At 55.5% G+C, this 16,755-nt stretch overlaps 1 protein-coding gene across 1 annotated transcript in view; it reads right to left on the bottom strand.

Moving 5' to 3' along the window:
- Positions 1–2,312: 2,312 nt before the first annotated feature.
- The window catches only part of Itga11 (integrin subunit alpha 11), a 49,247-nt gene continuing 34,804 nt past the window's right edge, over positions 2,313–16,755 (bottom strand). Inside the window, exons 15-34 of the mRNA XM_090321433.1 lie at positions 16,495–16,639; positions 15,933–16,081; positions 15,069–15,209; positions 14,580–14,783; positions 13,933–14,063; positions 13,516–13,682; positions 12,257–12,399; positions 11,639–11,749; positions 11,154–11,239; positions 10,497–10,704; positions 9,745–9,843; positions 8,987–9,063; positions 8,600–8,689; positions 8,423–8,513; positions 7,242–7,355; positions 6,969–7,055; positions 5,106–5,216; positions 4,894–4,989; positions 3,921–4,034; positions 2,313–3,434 (exon numbers count right to left, since the gene is read on the bottom strand). Coding sequence (XP_090177559.1) covers positions 3,363–3,434; positions 3,921–4,034; positions 4,894–4,989; positions 5,106–5,216; positions 6,969–7,055; positions 7,242–7,355; positions 8,423–8,513; positions 8,600–8,689; positions 8,987–9,063; positions 9,745–9,843; positions 10,497–10,704; positions 11,154–11,239; positions 11,639–11,749; positions 12,257–12,399; positions 13,516–13,682; positions 13,933–14,063; positions 14,580–14,783; positions 15,069–15,209; positions 15,933–16,081; positions 16,495–16,639 — 2,436 coding nt within the window. The 3' untranslated portion in view covers positions 2,313–3,362. The remainder of the gene's footprint in view (positions 3,435–3,920; positions 4,035–4,893; positions 4,990–5,105; positions 5,217–6,968; positions 7,056–7,241; positions 7,356–8,422; positions 8,514–8,599; positions 8,690–8,986; positions 9,064–9,744; positions 9,844–10,496; positions 10,705–11,153; positions 11,240–11,638; positions 11,750–12,256; positions 12,400–13,515; positions 13,683–13,932; positions 14,064–14,579; positions 14,784–15,068; positions 15,210–15,932; positions 16,082–16,494; positions 16,640–16,755) is intronic.

The raw sequence follows: 16,755 nt of genomic DNA, 5'->3' as shown, positions 1-16,755 counted from the left end.
CCACACGTACTGCTCTGGGCGTCATTATACTTTTTGATTGTAGCACTATTTTTTCTTTTCATTTTCTTTTTTCCTTTTGGTGGTCATGGGGCTTGAACTCTGGGTCTAGGTGCTGTTCCTGAGCTCTTTAGCTCAAGGCTATCACCTTACTCCTTGAGCCACAGTGCCACTTCTGTCTTCTGGTGGCTAATTGGAGATAAGCATCTCATGGACTTTATTGCCTGGGCTGGCTTTGAACCGTGATCTTCAGATCTCAGCCTCCTGAGTAGCCATGAGGCACCATGCCAAGCTTGTCATCAGGTTCTTGCTCTCACTGTTCTCTGAGCCTGATCAGTTTGCTGGTCAGTTTAAGCTTGTAGTTTTCTGAAATTTCAGAGCCTAGGTATGAGTCTTCCAATCCTTTTCACACGTCAGCAACCATGCTTCTTCATTCCTGCTGGATTTTCTGTTTTGGAACATGGTATCCTACTTCAGGGCATTGTCAGAGCGATAGAATACACTGATATAAAAGCCCTCAACATTTTATTGCGATTGATTAGGCTTGACTGCTCTTTGCAAAGAACCTTGGTTCTGTCTCAGCTAATTTGTGAGTGTCTTGTGTTTTTTAATTATAAGAAGTGGTACAAAATAAAGAGCTGGCCCCGTGTCAGCTAAAGGTAAAATCAAAGGCTATTGTATTGAGGAATGAAATGGGGATCATTCAGTACTGAAAACTATCATTCCTGCCCATCTCAATGGGGATAGGTGGTGTTCAAGTCATGTCAGGAAATGGAAATGAACACGATTAAGTTAGTGGTTGCTAGGATAGTCAAGCAGACATTCTGGGGGCTTGAGGCCATATGACTCAAGTCCCATTATGTGTGTGTGTGTGTGTGTGTATGTGTGTAAAATGTGTATATTTGTTTCCACATATTGCTCAACCTTGAAGATGATAGCATGGTTCCAGTGTTCTTCGTGGAGTCATCCATGTAGTATAGTCCCTCCTGCAAGAATCACTTGAAATTTGTAGTGAACACTGCCCTGGCCCCTCTTCCTGCAGAGTCAGTCTGAATCCTAGGGGTCAGGCATGTTGCATTTGTCCTCTTAAAGCCTAGATGAGGATGCCTCTTCTAAAATGCATCTTCCATGTTTATTCTGCCCAGCACTGAACTAGTCTTGGGCATTCCTACTTCATAGTAAATAGACTGAAAGGGAGAACTAGTAAGAGAAAAAGAGACAGTTCAAGAGCTAACGACTGACGTGCAAGCCTACACTTCTTCAGCCCTTGGCCATTTAGTTGGTAGAGGGGTCAGGGGCATGTGGAGAGACTGGAGTTCTGATGTGAGGCTGTCTTCAGCTTGAGAGTCCAGTGAAGTGTGAGCAAACTTTTGGCCACACATGGCAGTTTTTCTTTCTTTCTTTCTTTCTTTCTTTCTTTCTTTCTTTCTTTCTTCCTTTCTTCCTTCCCTCCCTCCCTCCCTCCCTCTCTCTCTCTCTCTTTCTCTCTTTCTTTCTCTCTTTCTTTCTTTTGCCAGTCCTGGGGCTTGAACTCAGGGCCTGAGCACTGTCCTTGGGTTATCTCAAGGCTGGAGCTCAACCACTTGAGCCATATCATCATTTCTGGCTTTTTGTATGTATGTGGTACTGAGGAATCGAACTCAGGTCTTCGTGCATGCTAGGCAAGCACTCTACCACTAGGCCAAACTCCCAGCCCCCACACTTGGCATTTTTAAACATACAAATGACATTCTACAAATCATACATTCCCTAAGAACGTTATGGATAAAATGAACACAGTGCTCAATCAGATGATGCACTTTAGATCATGGTTCATATAGTTGTCTTCCAGGTTATTCTCTGGTGTGGAGTGTGATGCAGTGTTTCCTTGAGATTCTATTGGGGATGCTCTGATGTGCATTTTCACCACATTCCCTTGATTCCCCTTTAGCTCTTTGAGGCTGAACTACAGGGATTGTCTGGCTAGGGAGGTGGCACTCTTGGGTTCTCTTGATTTGGTTGGTCTCTTCACTCCTCCAGAAAATAAGATGAAACGCTTTCTGTACTTGCGGCTCCAGGAAGCAAAAGGCACAGGGATGAATTGAGGTAGAACACTTGGCTCATGAGTCAGCCAGCTGACTGATAGTCCAGCCAGGATCAGCCAGAGCTAAGGGACAGAGTACAGGTCTAGGCTCTAACTACCTGCCCAGAGGTGAGGGGGTCTTTGGAGGGAGGTGTGGAGTGACAAGTCTAACATTTAGACAGAATGAGAAGCAATGTGGGGTTCCATCGGTCACACAGCTACAGAATGGAATGTCATTGCCTTGGTTGTTTTAAACACTTTAATTTTTCAAAAACTGACAGTAAAGACTGCACTATGCACAGGGCAATGTACTTTTGATGTGTCCCTCTTTCAAAAAAAGTGAAGGCATAAGTTACTTGGCTGGGCACCCAGCATGCCCTTGTCCTCAGGGTGCCATGTTTGGTCTTCTCGTGTCCCGTAGGCTGGGATAACCTGCCTCTGAGGCAGCACCATTCTTGACAGGGTTATTCAGTGCACTACAGAGCCCTCCACAGCGCTGTCCTGGGGCTGGTGCAGGGAGGGAAGACTCCCTGCTTTTAACCCTGACCCAGGCTACAGCTAGGCCAGGCCTCCATGCTGGGGGAAGATGTGGAATGTGGAGCCCAGGGAATTGAGTTACCCACAGGCTCCTTGTGAGGTACCTAGGCAAGAGCAGCCGAGGAGGGAGGGTGAGAGTGTGTGATGAGTGGCTGGCGAGATGCATGTGCTCCGCATCTGAGTTCCCGCCTACCCGGCTGCCACAGCCTGCATCCCAGAGTCTGTCTTCATCCCTGGCTTGTAGCTTTCACCTACAGACCTCAGGGCTCAGGTTCCATGTGGGGAAGGGGGACAGGGGTGCCTTGGGGCCTGTAGGGAAGGGGTGGCTGTGACTCCAGTGAGCGGTGGGGAAAGCACGCCACCGAAGTCGGGTCTGCAGTGCCATGGTTGTGGAGGAAGAGGCCTGGTGGAACACGAAGAGTGAGTTTGTGTTTATGGGCTTCCTCCTGGGGTTTCTTGCAGGGGTGACTGTGATTATGAATTTCAAACACCCCAGTGGCTGGTGCAGCACATGTTCTCCAGAGCCAGGGGAGGACTTCTGGGGGCCTTGGGGCGGTCCCTTTAAGTCCCTGGGAAGCTGGTAGGTGTACTAGCCTCCAATAGGGTGACTTCTCTTCACTCCTGCGTGAGGTCCACCTCAGGGCACAGGCTCCATTGCTTGAGATAAGGCCAAGTGCAAAGCCAGCTGGTGTCTACTCCGGCTCGGCAGGGCCTGCATACCGCCCAGACTGGCGTCCAGCCCATGAATCCAGGACTTCTCTGGGCCTCACTCCAGGGCTTTGGGGGTAGAGTCTAGGCCAGGATCCCTCTTGCGCTTGGCACTTTTAAAGAAGCCGAGCTGTAGGGAAGCAAAAGAGGAGGTCTTGGTTGGGTCTGGTGAGTTCGACCAGCCAACCCCAGCCCTTCAGGGGGCTCTCCTAGACCCTGTCCTACCTAAGCACACTTCTTGGGAACTCCACCATGGACCGAAGCAAAATGGGTGGAGCTCCTGAGAGGAGGCCATCTTGCTCTGAGACCCCGCCACAGCTAACATCTCAGGGCTCAGAGACAGAGAACTTGGGTAGACTTGCTAACAGCCTGAAACTGCTGGAAACTAGGGTAGTTATATGAGCTGCTTTTTGTTTTTGTGTTTGTTTTCTGGTAAGAGTACCTGGTTGAGTCACAGTATGGGTGGCCTCTGAGGCCTTCAGCAACCCACCATTGGGAGCAGCTGGTGGGGCCAGCTCCCACGGGCAGGACATGGCAGTTGACACAGGGCCCAGAGGCCCGAGCCCAGACCTGGGCCACGGGCTGCAGTGTGTGTTTCTGCCTGTGGGGCCCTCACCTTCCAGAGCGCCAGGACGAGCAAGGAGAGCAGCAGGAGCCCACCCAGGGTGCTGCCCACGATGATCCAGATGGGGATCTGCCAGTCATCTTGTTTGGAGATCTCAAATGTGATCTGCGAAGGGAGGTAGAGCCAGCACAGCCAAGTCACTGTTGTGTTGGGCTGGCTGCCCCTGGGGAGAGAACCTGGTCCCTTCCTAGGGGAGGGGCAAACACCAGTGGCTAAGGCTCAGGGCAGCTATCCTGCCCAGTGGATGCCTAAGGTGGGGGACCATGCTGTCCTCATGGATGCTCTAGCTTCTACATGGTGGCTACTCTCTTAGCTCTCTGTTCTTCCTAATCTCTCCCGGACATCTCAATGTTGTACAGTGCAGCCTTGTTACTTCTCCTTTTCTGTAGTCACTCCTTGGGGGAGGCACACCAGGGGTCAGGAGGCTCCTGCCACCCCCCACCCCTTTGTACCCATGGGCCAGGTGGAGCTTACCCCATCTGTGAGGGATGCTGACTGAGAGCATCCGGGGCTAGTGTTTCTGGGAGTTGGCCAGGGGGAGGCAGCAGAGACCCACGCCCCTTCTGTTTCCATGGGCGAGGCTTTAAGTCTAACTGCTGTCACAGGATTGTGTCTGCCTCCCAGAGCTTCACAAATGCTGTGCATAGCAGACTGGTCTCACCCAGGACGGGAGAGAAGAGAGGCAGGAATGCTTTCTTTTGGCCTCTAGCCTATGTGGGGCCACCTCAGGGGACATAGTTCCCCTCTGCCCCTGCCCCCGCCCCCGGGAGCCCAGAGGACACCGAAAGCACTGGGGAGATGCCTGCTTGTGCCTCTGCCTGTTCTCCTTGCTCTCTTTCTGTCCTCTCCTGCTGGAGCACAGGGTACCTATGGCCAGGGGCTTTCAGGAAAACTGGAAGGGAGGACAGCTCTTTCTCACACCCACAGGGCCAGGCCCAGGCCTGCAGGCTTCTGTGGCACTTACCTGGCGGCTGGGATCCTCCTCTGGGAAGATGAAGGGGCTATGAAACTGCCTCTGCAAGGCTGCGTGGACCACAATCTTGAGGGACCTGTACTTGAGCTGAGTACAGGCAGATGCCCTGTTAGAGTGTCTCAGGACGCCTCTGCTCCTGCCCCTTCTGGACAACCCTAGGTGGGAGTCCCACAGCCACCCTGTGCCCTGGGGCCTCCACTTACTGCCTTCAGGGACCTCAGCCACAGGTTCCCTAACAGGTAGAAGCTGACTTCCTGGTTGGGAGCCAGCCTCACATTGCAGTTGATGGAGATCACGTCAGAGTTGCTGTGATTCTGGAAGAGAAGACAGTAAGCAAGAGCAGGGAAGGTGCCTGGCCTCTCCCTGGGAGAGGAGGGCAGAGCACAGTGGACAAGGGAGGGATGCACAGGGGCTGGGTGGCCAGAGATCGCTGGAGACAAAGATGGAGATCTCTTGCTGTATTGAGCTAATTCTAGGAACAGAACTTTGAGTCTGTATTGAGGAATCTTTTCTCTTTCTTTTTTGCTGGTCCTGGGGCCTGATCTCAGGGGCTGGGCACTGAGCTTCTTTTGCTCAAGGCTAGTGCTCTGCCACTTGAGCCACAGCACCACTCTGGCTTTTTCTGAGTAGGTTATTGGAGTTAAGAGTCTCACAAACTTGCCTGCCCAGACTGGTTTTCAACCCAGATCCTCAGATCTCAGCCTTCTGAGTAGCTAGGATTACAGCGTGAGCTACCCACGCCCAGCTGTATTGAAGAAACTTTAAATGTCATTATCATATAAACATGTTAAAATAAAAGTAGATGTAGTTACTGGGACAGATATGAAAAATATTTTAGGCAATCTAGGGAGTGACCTGAATTTGATTAAATCTGATATGTATACACACATGCCTGGTATGTTTGTATATTTGCACACATACACAACTTCATGTAACAATTCCCCCCCTTTTTTGTGGGTTATAGGGCTTGAACTCCCTGGGCGCTATCCTTTAGCTTGTCAGTTCAAAGCTACTGCCCTATCCTTAAGCCAAGCCCCACTTCCCATTTTCTAGAGATTAATTGGAGATAAGAGTCTCAGGTCCTTTTGTGCTCGGACTGGCTTTGAACCTTGATGCTCAGATCTCAGCTTCCTGAGTAGCTAGGATGACAGTATGAGCCTCCACACCCCACCCAAGTAACAATTCTTTAAGTGAGCTCTGCCTTAAGTACCCGAGAGGTTTGAGCCATAGTAATATGACAAGAAAAGCAATTTGTAAGGAAAACAACATAATGGAAACCCCAAATGATTCCTCAGTTACAGCCCTACCAGGACAAAGTTCTTTGTGTTGCTGGCTTGCTGTCCATCCCAACCTCACAGAGGGCCAGGTATTTGTAATAAGTTCATAAAGTGCTTTGTACAACACAGTGCTCGGGGAAACTAAATCAGGTAAGGTTGTTTTGTTTTTGTTTTTTGTTTTTTTTTTTCTGAGTGAGGCTCAGTGGCTGACCATATGCTGAGAAGCTGGTATGCAGAAGTGATGGGGACCCTGAGAAGGAAAACCTGAGAATCTGACGCCTGGAGAGGTTCTGGAGTTGGAGCCGAGCTCCGTCCATTTCTAAAGTGGAGGCTGAGCTGACAGGGTCGGAGGTCTGCAGTATAGCCATGTGCTTCCCCCCCCCCCCCGGCTTCCTTCCCTCCCCTCTGCTGGTCTGAGTCCTGCTGGCCTTTTAACTCAGATATAAGCCACTTGCTTTCCATGTCCATCTGCCCCTCTCCTTTGTGGCAAGGCGCACATATGGCAGGAAGTGTGGTTCCCCATCTCTTTCCCAAAGTAGTGCTCAGCTAGGGGCTCAGTATTCCTCCCTCTCTCCCTTCTTCCTCCCTCCCTCCTTCTAACTTGAGATGGGGTCTTGCTGTGTTGCTGAGATAGGTCTTGAGCTCACTGGGCTCAGGTGATCTACTCACCTTGGCCTCCTGAATGCTGGGGTTACAGGCTTATTGACACATTTCAGGGGCTACTACAGCCCCTGAAGCAAGAAGGCTCTCCAAACACAGCCCTGTGACTATTTGTTTGGGGACACTCACCAACTGTGAGAGACCGCTCAAGTCTTCCTCCATTGGGGTGGCTCGGTATTCGGTGCTATTCCCCCAGATGTTACAGGATGTGTTCACCTGCGTACACATGCACGGGCACACACCAGTGAGCCTCAGGGGCCAGCTCCGGCAGACCCAGGCCTCAGAGCGCACCTTTCCTCGACCCAGAGAGGCCCGGACTCCCAGGAGGGAGCTAACGTTTGAGGCTATGGGGCCATGCCTAGCAGGTGGCTCTGACTCCTGCTGACCCTGGGGCTTGGGTACCTGGTCGGTGAAGAAATCGCTCAGCATCAGAAGACGGTTGCCGCCCCTGGTGGCGATGGGAATGGTGATCTTCATCATTACGCCGTGGACGGGGAAAAAGCCCAGGTTCTGCACCTGTGCCAGAAGGGAGGCATCTGAAGGAGAGGACAGCAAGGCCCACAGGGGCCAGCTGGCCCTGGCATCCCACAGCCAGCCTGGGGACAGGCCTACGGCACATTTCACTGTGGCAGCTGCAGCACATTGCCACATGGGTGTGGAAGGATGCTGCCATGGACACCCCTGATGGAGGGGCTCTGGGCGTGGCCGGGCGTCAGCAGGCCCTGGGCCTCCTCCAGGGCCCCTCCACCTGGGGATGGACAGGCTTGGAGATGGAGAAAGTCACCCATGTAAGCAATCAGTGTCACTGTCAGTGTGATCGCTGGGTGGGGTCTGGGGACGTAGCTCTGGGCTGCCGCCATGGATGTGTGTGTGGCTTTAGGCAGGTGACTGGGCTTTTTGGACAAGCCACACAGGACCTGGGGTATCTGCAGGCCAGTGTTGCTGTCAGCCTCACACCACCATAGAAGGCAATCAACCCACTTCAGGGACGAGGAGACCCTGGGGTCATTTTAGTCAAGATGGGTAATTTGCTTCCAGATTCTCATTGGTCCTCCTTCCTTAGTGAGGAGACCAAAGCAAAAAAGTCCTGCTTCCCAGCTCCCTTCCAGTGAAGTCACCATGTTCTAGGGCAGTGAGGAACTGCCAGGGGGGTTCCTAAAGAGGATGAAACCTGTTCATCTGCTCCTCCTTCCTGCTGCCTGGAAGGAGAATGTGATGGCTGGGGCTTCAACCCCCTTGGGCTCATTTGATACTGAGGATGGTAGAAGTAGCCTGGATTGGAACCCTCTGAAGCTGCCTGCCTAGTCTAGACTTCCTTTAGGGAGACGGCAAGCCCTGATGTAGTTAACCCTCTATGTTTTTGTACTTATAATGTTAAAATATTTTACATTAAAACTTTTTTGGTCTGTAAATAAGGAATAGGTGCAGCTAATCCAGCTTGGGTGTTTGCAAATAAGAATGGAGAGGCTCAGAAAGAACAGATGGTTGAAGGCCACACAGGAGTAGGTGGCAAGGGTGAGGCTGGACTCAGGCACTGAGCTACGTCTCCAAAGGGGGACCTCAGTGGCTGCCCTCAGCCTTACCTTGAAAACGCAGCTGAAGGGAGGCCCGATGCCACCATGCGTCTCCAGTGAGCTGTTGGCCTTGACCTCGTAGTGGCTCAGGCTGCTGCTCCTGCAGAGACAGGACAAGGTCGTGTGAGCAAAGCCAGCGTTGTGGATGACAAGGGACTGGGGTGGGGTAGGGAGGGCTGTGCCCACCTGGTAAAGAGGACGTCGGCCTCGTATTTTAGGTGGAAGCGGAGGAGGGCCGAGTTGTCGTCCTTGGTGCTGTCCTTCTCCTCGCTGTCACTGGAGGGGGAATCGGGGCGGGGTGGGGGGGCGTTCATGCTGGCTCACCCAGGCCGGCCAGCCCCACCCCAGGCCAGGTGGGAAGCTGACCAGGGCTGGCTGGGGTCAGGGAGGGGGCAGCGTGAGTTGGGTGGTTACTACCTAAAGTGCCACCTGAAGGCAAGGGACGTAGCACCAAGCCTCAAAGAATGAGGTGTGGTGGTGCCGGGCCAGGGGCGGCTCGGTTGTGGGCTCACTGAGGGGAGGGCGGAGTAGGAGCGGGAGTTGCTTCGGATGGGGAAGGCACAGGGCCCTCACCTGCCGGAGCCCAGCTGGACATGCAGGTGTTGCAGGAAGACGGACTTGCTGAATTCGAAGTCCAGACGGAAGGCTACCTGCAAGGAAGCAGGAGCCTGAGCTGGGGGTGGCGTGGGGCTAGCTGGGCCCTGCCTGGCATCCTGTCCTTTGTCCCCGTCCCTTCCCCGGGTGTGGCCCTAGCTGGGAATGGCAAAGAGAGGAGTAGGTGGAGAAGAGGGGAACTGGGGCTTGTCCAGGGGCAAAGAACACAGCTGTGCCCCTCCCCGCAGCTGCCTGCCTCCCTTCCCAGCTATCTTGCTGGCGCCGTCTGTATGCTCCTCAGCCCCAGGAGGCACTTAAGAGGAGGCACGTGGGGATAAGGGATGGCATGGAGGGCTGGGAATGTGGCTTAGTGGTAGAGTGCTTGCCAAGCCTGTGTGAACCCCTGGGCTGGATTCCTCAGTACCACATACACAAGAAAGCTGGCAGTGGTTCTGTGGCTCAAGTGGTTCAGTGTTAACCTTGAGCAACAAGAAGCTCAGGGACAGTGCCCAGGCCCTGAGTTCAAGCCCTAAGACTGGCAAAAAAAATTCCCCCAACCCCCAGCTGCCCCACAAAGAATGGCATAGATAGCCCAAGGTGTTGGGAGAGGGGTCGGGTGGGGGTGGAAAGAGGCCCCTGGGGTAAAGGGTCTGGGTGCCTGGGATCTCTTCTGTTTGTTCTTTGTTCTGCGGGCTCCCCCCACGCCCCCGCCTCTCCACACCCCCTTGGCCCCTCACCTTGGCCTTGGCCTTGAAGAAGGGGTAACTGACATTGCAGACTTTCTTGTGCAGGCGTCTCTCCTCGTTCACACACTCAATGCTGCCATCTGAGTCGTCCTGGGGGTGAGGGCATTGAGGCAGCAGTTAGGGAGGGCCGGGTGGGGGCTGAGATCTGGAGCTCCTCCCCCTCCCCCACCCATGCTGACCCCTGAGGCACACCTGGGAGCACACACCCCTCCCCTGTGTCCCCCTGAGGTCCAGGAAGCAGAAGTTTCTCCCTCAGCTCAGAGCTGAGACTTGCTTCGTCCACCTAAGGGCCGGGCCTGCCGAGCCCCTGCAGCCCTGCTTCACTCTGGTTCCTTCAGGGCTATGAACGAGCTGGAGTCTCACAACATAACCCAGAAAAACAGCAAGCTCTCTGTGGGCCAACCTCAGGCCTGAGGGGCTCTTTCTCCCACTCTGGGCAGGGTAAAGGGTACTGCTGCCCCAGACCAGGGCAGTCATTCTGGGGGAGAGCTGAGGACAGTAGGTGTAGTTCCCCCAAGGGCTGGGAAAATGGCAGTGGGTACTTCCCTGCCCTCGAGGCCTGAACGCCCCATGCCTGAGGCTCACCTCTGACCGCCTCCATAGCTCCACAAGTGCCTGGTGCCAGGTCCTCACCCAGGACCCCCCAGAGAACCCCCAGAGGAGGCAGATGACATGTGGTGTTTCTCTCCCCGGCCTGCACCTTTTCTTTCCTCCTCTGTCCTGGGCCGCCGCCAGGCTCTCACCTTCTGGATCAAGCTGGCAAACTGCAGGTTTGCCGACTGGGAGATGTTGAGGATGGTGTTGTAGGCGTTCTCGCCCCTGTTTTCCAGCGTGGCCTCCACAGCCACGCGCCGGCGCGTGCTCTCCACAACGAACACGGTGGTGTCAAAGGACAGTGTGTACGTGGAACAGTCCTGGGCCGGCCGTCTCAGAACCCGTTCGCAGTACTCCCTGTCGGGGAGAGCACCAGGGGTCAGGCAGGGGCGATGGGGACTGAGATGGTGGGACAGAGCCGCAGGGCAGGCTGGGAATGGGGCACTGGGCTGGACTCTGCCCGAGAAAGAAAAGGGACTGCAAGCTGGAGGAGCATAGATGTCATCGTTTCACCAGTCCTGCTTCCCTTTGAGCTTTGCCTGCCAGGAAGCTCAGAACTAAATGTAGAGGCAACGTCGGTGCTATTTAAACACATTGTCAGTATGGTGAGACAATGAGGCCCTGCACGGGAGAGCAGTCACCTGAGCTCACATAGGAGGTAGAAGCGGAGGCCAGGCTAGAACCCGGGCTCCAGGTCCAGTACCTGACCCACACTGCCTCTCAACAAGGTGTGTGGAAGCCATCAGGCAGGAGCCAGGAAGCCCAGAGCAGCAGGGAGGGGCGGGCATTGGGGAACAGCAACGCACGTGGCTGTGGGCAGGTCACTCCGGGCGTCCAGCACGAGGTCAGGAACGCAGTGCTCGTCCTCATTGCAGCCGTTCCAGAAGGGCACCTGAGCCAAGGAGAGTCAGGAGTGGGTGGCTGGAGAGGGACTGTGGCCTCCAGTCCTGGTCTTTTCTGTGGGTTCTGGCGCCCATTGCACAGCAGCCTCTGCCTCTGCCCTTTCTCTGGACCCCTCCTTGCAATTGCCCTCACTGCAGATTCTCCTCCTTCCAGGACTCGGGATGAAGCTTGGCTCCTCCTGGCCTCGGCTGGCGAAAGTCAGCTGGCATGAGCAGGGTGTTTGGTATGGGGTATACTCAGCGAGGAAGGCACGTGTGTTTATGAATGTGCACGCACACGTGCATTACAAACATGCACACGTATGTGCGTGCCCGTATGTGCATACATGTATGTCAGTGTGGACACATGTGCATGGATGTGTGTATCGTGGCCACGTGCCGGGCCATACCGAGACTCGGAGCATGGTGGGCCAGCCATTGTCCAGCACAGGGCCGTGGTCAGGGTCTTCCAGCATGTACTCCACTGAGAAGGCCACGGGCTTCACGTAGTCGGCAGTGTCCTGTGGGTCACAGGACAGGGGTCAGGGACCACCATTTCCGGGGCCCAGTCACTGTGGGCTAGAACTGGCATGCCCCTGAGCCAGGAGGAGTGGTGGCCTTGTCTCCCTCAGAGTCTGTTTTGGGGGTCCAGGGGCTCCTATCGAGGTCTGTGGGTGGAAGCTGTGTGGACCGTGGCTCCATTACCTGGAAGTTTCAATGAGCTCCTACTCACCCCTCCAGGCCCCAATGCCTTCCTCCCCCTTACGCAGCCTATGTCTTCAGCCGGTCCTGTGTACTGTTCTACTAGGCCAGGGCCTCACAATGGCCCGGCTCTCTCCCTATACCTGTCTGATCCAGCTCCCTCCTGGACTTCACCTGACACTAAGGATGCCATGGGGAGGGAGGGTCGGGTTATTGGCCCTGAGGACGTTACTCCAGGGCTTGAGCTGGCAATGGGGAGGGGCCTCTAGCCAGTCTCCCAGGGTCCCCCATAGGGGCCTGGACCCTGCTGATGGAGCCAGGCTCACCAGGACGTGGAAGTTGATCCGCTGGCAGTGCTCCTGGCCAGAGGACAGCAGGACAGCCCGGTTGGTGAACTGGTCCCCTCCCTCGTCCAGATGGGCCCTGGGCATGTACCGCCTCTCGTCCATAGTGGCGTTGTACCTGATACCTGGTGGAGGGGAGGCCGAGACCAGGCACTGGAGCCTCCTTCCCACCCGAGACCACCTGCCACTCTTTAAAAGCAAACGCTTCCCCTAGAGAAGAGCAGACCTTGATGTGGGGATGGAGGAAGGGACTGAAGAGGACAGGGAGGCAGAGGAGAGGAGAGGATGGGCCAGAGAGGAAGAAAAGAAGGAGCCCGGGGGCCAGTGGCTCACACCTGTAACAGAGCAACTCAAGACTTTGAAACCTGAAGATCCTAGTTCAAAGTCATCCCCAGACAGGAAAGTCTGTGAGACTCATATCCAAAAAACCACCAGAAAATCAGAAGTAGCGGTGTGGTTCAAAATGGTAGAGTGCTAGCCTTGAGCGAAAAATCTGAGCGACAACACCCAGGCCCTGAGTTTAAGCCCCGTGACTGACAAAAAAAAAAAAGAAAAGAAAAAAGAAAACAAAGAAAAGAAAAAGAAAAACCCTGACTTGGTAGATTATTTTGCCAGCCTTCTGGCCCCCAGCTGTCTCTGCCTTCAAATCTCCCTTCCCTTTACAGGTGGAACTCCAGGGAGGGAACCCTGACTCAGGACCTTTCCCAAGTCCTTCTCTTCCCTTCTTCCCACCAGACCCTTTCCCTCCCCACCTGGTCCTATGCCTTGGCTGAAATCTACATGCCACTCCAGAACATGCACGCTTCGCTTCCAGGGCCAGGCAGTGGTGAGCAGGTTCAGCTCTAGCTGTAGTGGGAAGAAAGAGGCCCACTCTCCCAGCTGGGGTGTGAACATGGCCTGTGTGCCCGTCCCTGGCTCCTAGCTGCCTCCTGCTGGCTAGCTCTGATTTCTATACCCAGGCCAGCTTCTCTGGCTTCTATGCCACTCTGTCTCCAGCACTGTGATCCAGTTGCTCCCAGAATGGCTCCTGACCCCATCCTCTGGGTACAGGGTTGGGGTAGAGGGAGGTCAGCTCTGCTCACTGCCACCCGGTCTATGGCATGAGTCCCCTGGGTTGGGGAGAGAGGGAGAGTTAAAACTGGCTCTGGGAGTGACCTGGCACCCACGGAAAACCCAGGCTGTGGCACACAGACAGACTGGGGAGACAGATCTGGTGGGGGGAATGGAGGGGTCTGTCTTACCAACAGTTGCTTCTGGGAAATGGGGTGCCAGGAAGACAGGCACAAAGCAAAGGTAGGCGGCCAGGCAGGTGGCATCCCTGCCACTGCGCTTGCAGTCTTTGTGGAAGATGTTGATCTTGGATGGCTCGAAGCGGAGGCTGGCATTGATCTGCACCACGGGCCGGGCCCTGGAGGAGAAGCGCGGGTGAGCCACAACTGTTCTGCATACGGCGTGTGTGCAGTCCTGGGGGCTTGAACTCGGGGCCTCTCAAGCAGCTTATTGCAAGGTAGGAACGGTTGGTACCAAGATAACTTATGGGCATCCCAGCTGACGTGTGTCTGGCCAGCAGCGAGTTGCTGCAAAGACCCTTGGGAATGTCCTTCACCCCTCTCTGTTTGGGGAACCCGAGGAGGACCAGGAGGAGACAGGGAACTGACCACAAGATGACAGCACTTCCCAGGGAGCCCACAGCCAAGTCCACCAGTCCATCCTCGTTGAGGTCCAGCTGACCGTGGACGCTGCAGCCGAAGAACTGGAGGCCTGGGGCCAGTTCCGACGCAGAGATTCTCTGGGAGAAAGCAAAGGCTGAGTGTTGGCCAGGCTGGGCAGCAGACCCGATGCAGGGTGCAGGAGAGCCTGCCCCGCAGTCAACTGGGGCCCTCAGTGGTCTCTGCTCTGTCCCGTCACAGCAGTGGAAAGGCCTGCTAGAGGCATGTCTCTGGTTTAATCGACTGTCACGACGTATCAGCTGGCAGGTAGCATCTCAAACTTCCAAACAGAATAAACAGGTGACTGGGGGCTGTGGTGGCGGGGGCGGGGGTAAACTGGATGCACATTCAGCAAAGCGTGAGCCCAGGCTGGAGCTTTCTGCCTGTGGTCGACTGCGTGGGAACTTGGCTGCAGGAGCAGGGCACAGTGCCTGGGCTCGGTCCTTGTGTGGATGGAAGGTCAGGAGACACAACACGCCCAGGGCTTGATTTGATTCGAGGCAGGCATAGCCAGAGCAGGCATGCCCACCTGTATTGTGGGCACATCTGAGCTACGCCTGCACAGCACCTCTGCTACCGCCTCCTGTGGGCCTCACCTGCTTGGGTCTCTTCTGAATGCCACCTGGGCAGCTGTGGAAGATGTAGACAGCCCCTCTGTGGTTGTCCTCCAGCGGGGCTCCCACCACCACGTCGTTGTAGGAGTCCTGATTGAGGTCTCGGACAGAGGCGATGGATGAGCCAAACCGGGCGTTCTGGTAGCTGTAGGCATCCTTCAGCGTTCCGTTATAGACAAACCGGCTCTGTAAACCCAAGGCCCCAGAAGGGCTCAGGGCCAGGTGCAGGCTTTCAGAATGACAGCTCCCCGCACCTGTGCCAAGGGCCCTGCCTATATCATGTGTCTTCTCCAGGATCCCACTGGTGACCCGAGCCCAGAGGCCAGACAGGAATTCTGGCTCCCCCAGGTGTGGCTCCTACCGGAGGCAACAACTGAGCCTGGTGCCCCAAGACAAAGCCATACACAGGGGCCCTGGGGCACCTGTCTCAGGTTGTAGAGGTACACCTTGCCACACAGGGCCCTGTGGTACCTGTCTCAGGTTGTAGAGGTACACCTTGCCGCGTTCATGGCCCTCGCTGAAGTACATCGGGGCTCCCACCAGCAGGACGTCTGTCACATTGTCGTCGTCGATGTCCACTGACGTGATCTCACTCCCGAAGTAGGAGCCTATCTGCGTCACCCAGGGCAGAAGGGGAGGGTGGAGTAGCCCCCTCCCCTGGGGCAGGTGGAGGAGAAGGGAGGGGCTGGCAGGCTGTCCCCCTCCCCTGTGCTTCCCAGAACCACAGCCTTCCTGAGCTACCAACTTCTGATCTTCTCACCCCAATGCCTCGACCCACGAGGGGCCCAGCAACAGACTGGTTAGCAGCCAAATCCCAGTGTATCCACTGCCAGGGGAGGAGAAGCTGGCCTTCTGGTGGCCCCTGGCTTTTTGAGGTGGTTGTGACACTTTGGGCAGTAGGAAGGGACATGAGGAGTGAGTGTGTGTGTGTGTGTGTGTGTGTGTGTGGGTGGGTGGGTGTGTGTGTCCTAGGGCCTGACAGTCTGCATTCTAGCACACCCCACAGAAGGGTGGTGGAATTAGCTTGGGCGTGGGCAGCACCCCAGAAAGGAGAGATCCCAGGGGAGAAAGGGTCCCGTTTCTCCCTCTACAGCAAGGCCAAGGCCCAGCATTGGGGGACAGGACAGGACAGGACCCACACTACGTCAGGGGCTGGTGTGTGTGTGCATACGATACGGGATATACGTGATGTACGATAGGTATCAGTGACAGTGGGATGGGACCTCACGCAGGGAGGGCCCTGGAGATCCTGCGGTTTTCTACTGAGGATACCAAGCCAGCCTGAAAGCCTTCCTCCTGCCTGCCCCACGCGCTGCCCCGGCCTCCTCTCCTTACCTGCTCGCCCCGCAGGGCCTGGTGGATGGTAAGGCTGCGGTTGCTGTGCATGGTGAAGAGGATAACTTTTCCAGTGTGGTTGAACCGGGGAGCTCCAGCCACATACACCCGGCCCTGCCTGGAGGACACGATGGATGTCACTGTGTACCCTGCCACGAGAGGAAACAGACAGGTGTCTCTGTGTGCCCTGCCACGAGGGGGTGATGTCCCGGTGCGCCCTTCTGCCCTTGTGTGTGTGGATTAGTGAGACCTCTGGCTCGGCTTGTACTTGTTCCTATCAGGCTCACTGTGCTGTGGTTCAGGCTGGAAGTTCTAGAAATGAAATCAAAGCCACGACCGAGAGTCTAGAAGCACCAGTTGAGGACAGGCTTCTGCTATGGGCATTGATTCTGCCTATTGTGGAGAGCTCTTATCTTGCTGATGGTGCTGGAAGGAGCCGGCCTTGCCCTGGGCCCTGGCCTGGAACTGTCCTTCAGGATTTTGCTCTCCAGCCAGTATAGACTCCCCTTGGCCTGAGGGTGAACAGGGTTCCCTCCTCTCCCTCTGCCACCTGCCGCCTCACCCAGGTAGGCGCCGTGGTTCTTCAGCTCCTCAGGGAACTCCTTCAGGTAGGACTCCCGGAGAGGGATGACCTTGCCGCCGCTCGTCTCCTTCAGCACAGCCCCATTCCAGTCATAGGCACCGACTGCTCCCAGCAGAACCCCGTCCTGCCACGGGGAGGGGACCCGATCAGACCCTGCTCCTGGGTGTCCCAGAGCCATTCCAGGTCCTTTGAGCAGGGCTGCACCTTTCCCGGGGGTGACACGCTCAAGACCGCTTTCCT

Source organism: Megascapheus bottae, chromosome 30 (assembly GCF_031878675.1).
Source record: "Megascapheus bottae isolate mThoBot1 chromosome 30, mThoBot2.hap1, whole genome shotgun sequence".
NCBI classification, from domain to species: domain Eukaryota; kingdom Metazoa; phylum Chordata; class Mammalia; order Rodentia; family Geomyidae; genus Megascapheus; species Megascapheus bottae.
The sequence above is the reverse complement of the archived record's forward strand: the minus strand, read 5'-3'. Positions and strand labels throughout refer to the sequence as shown.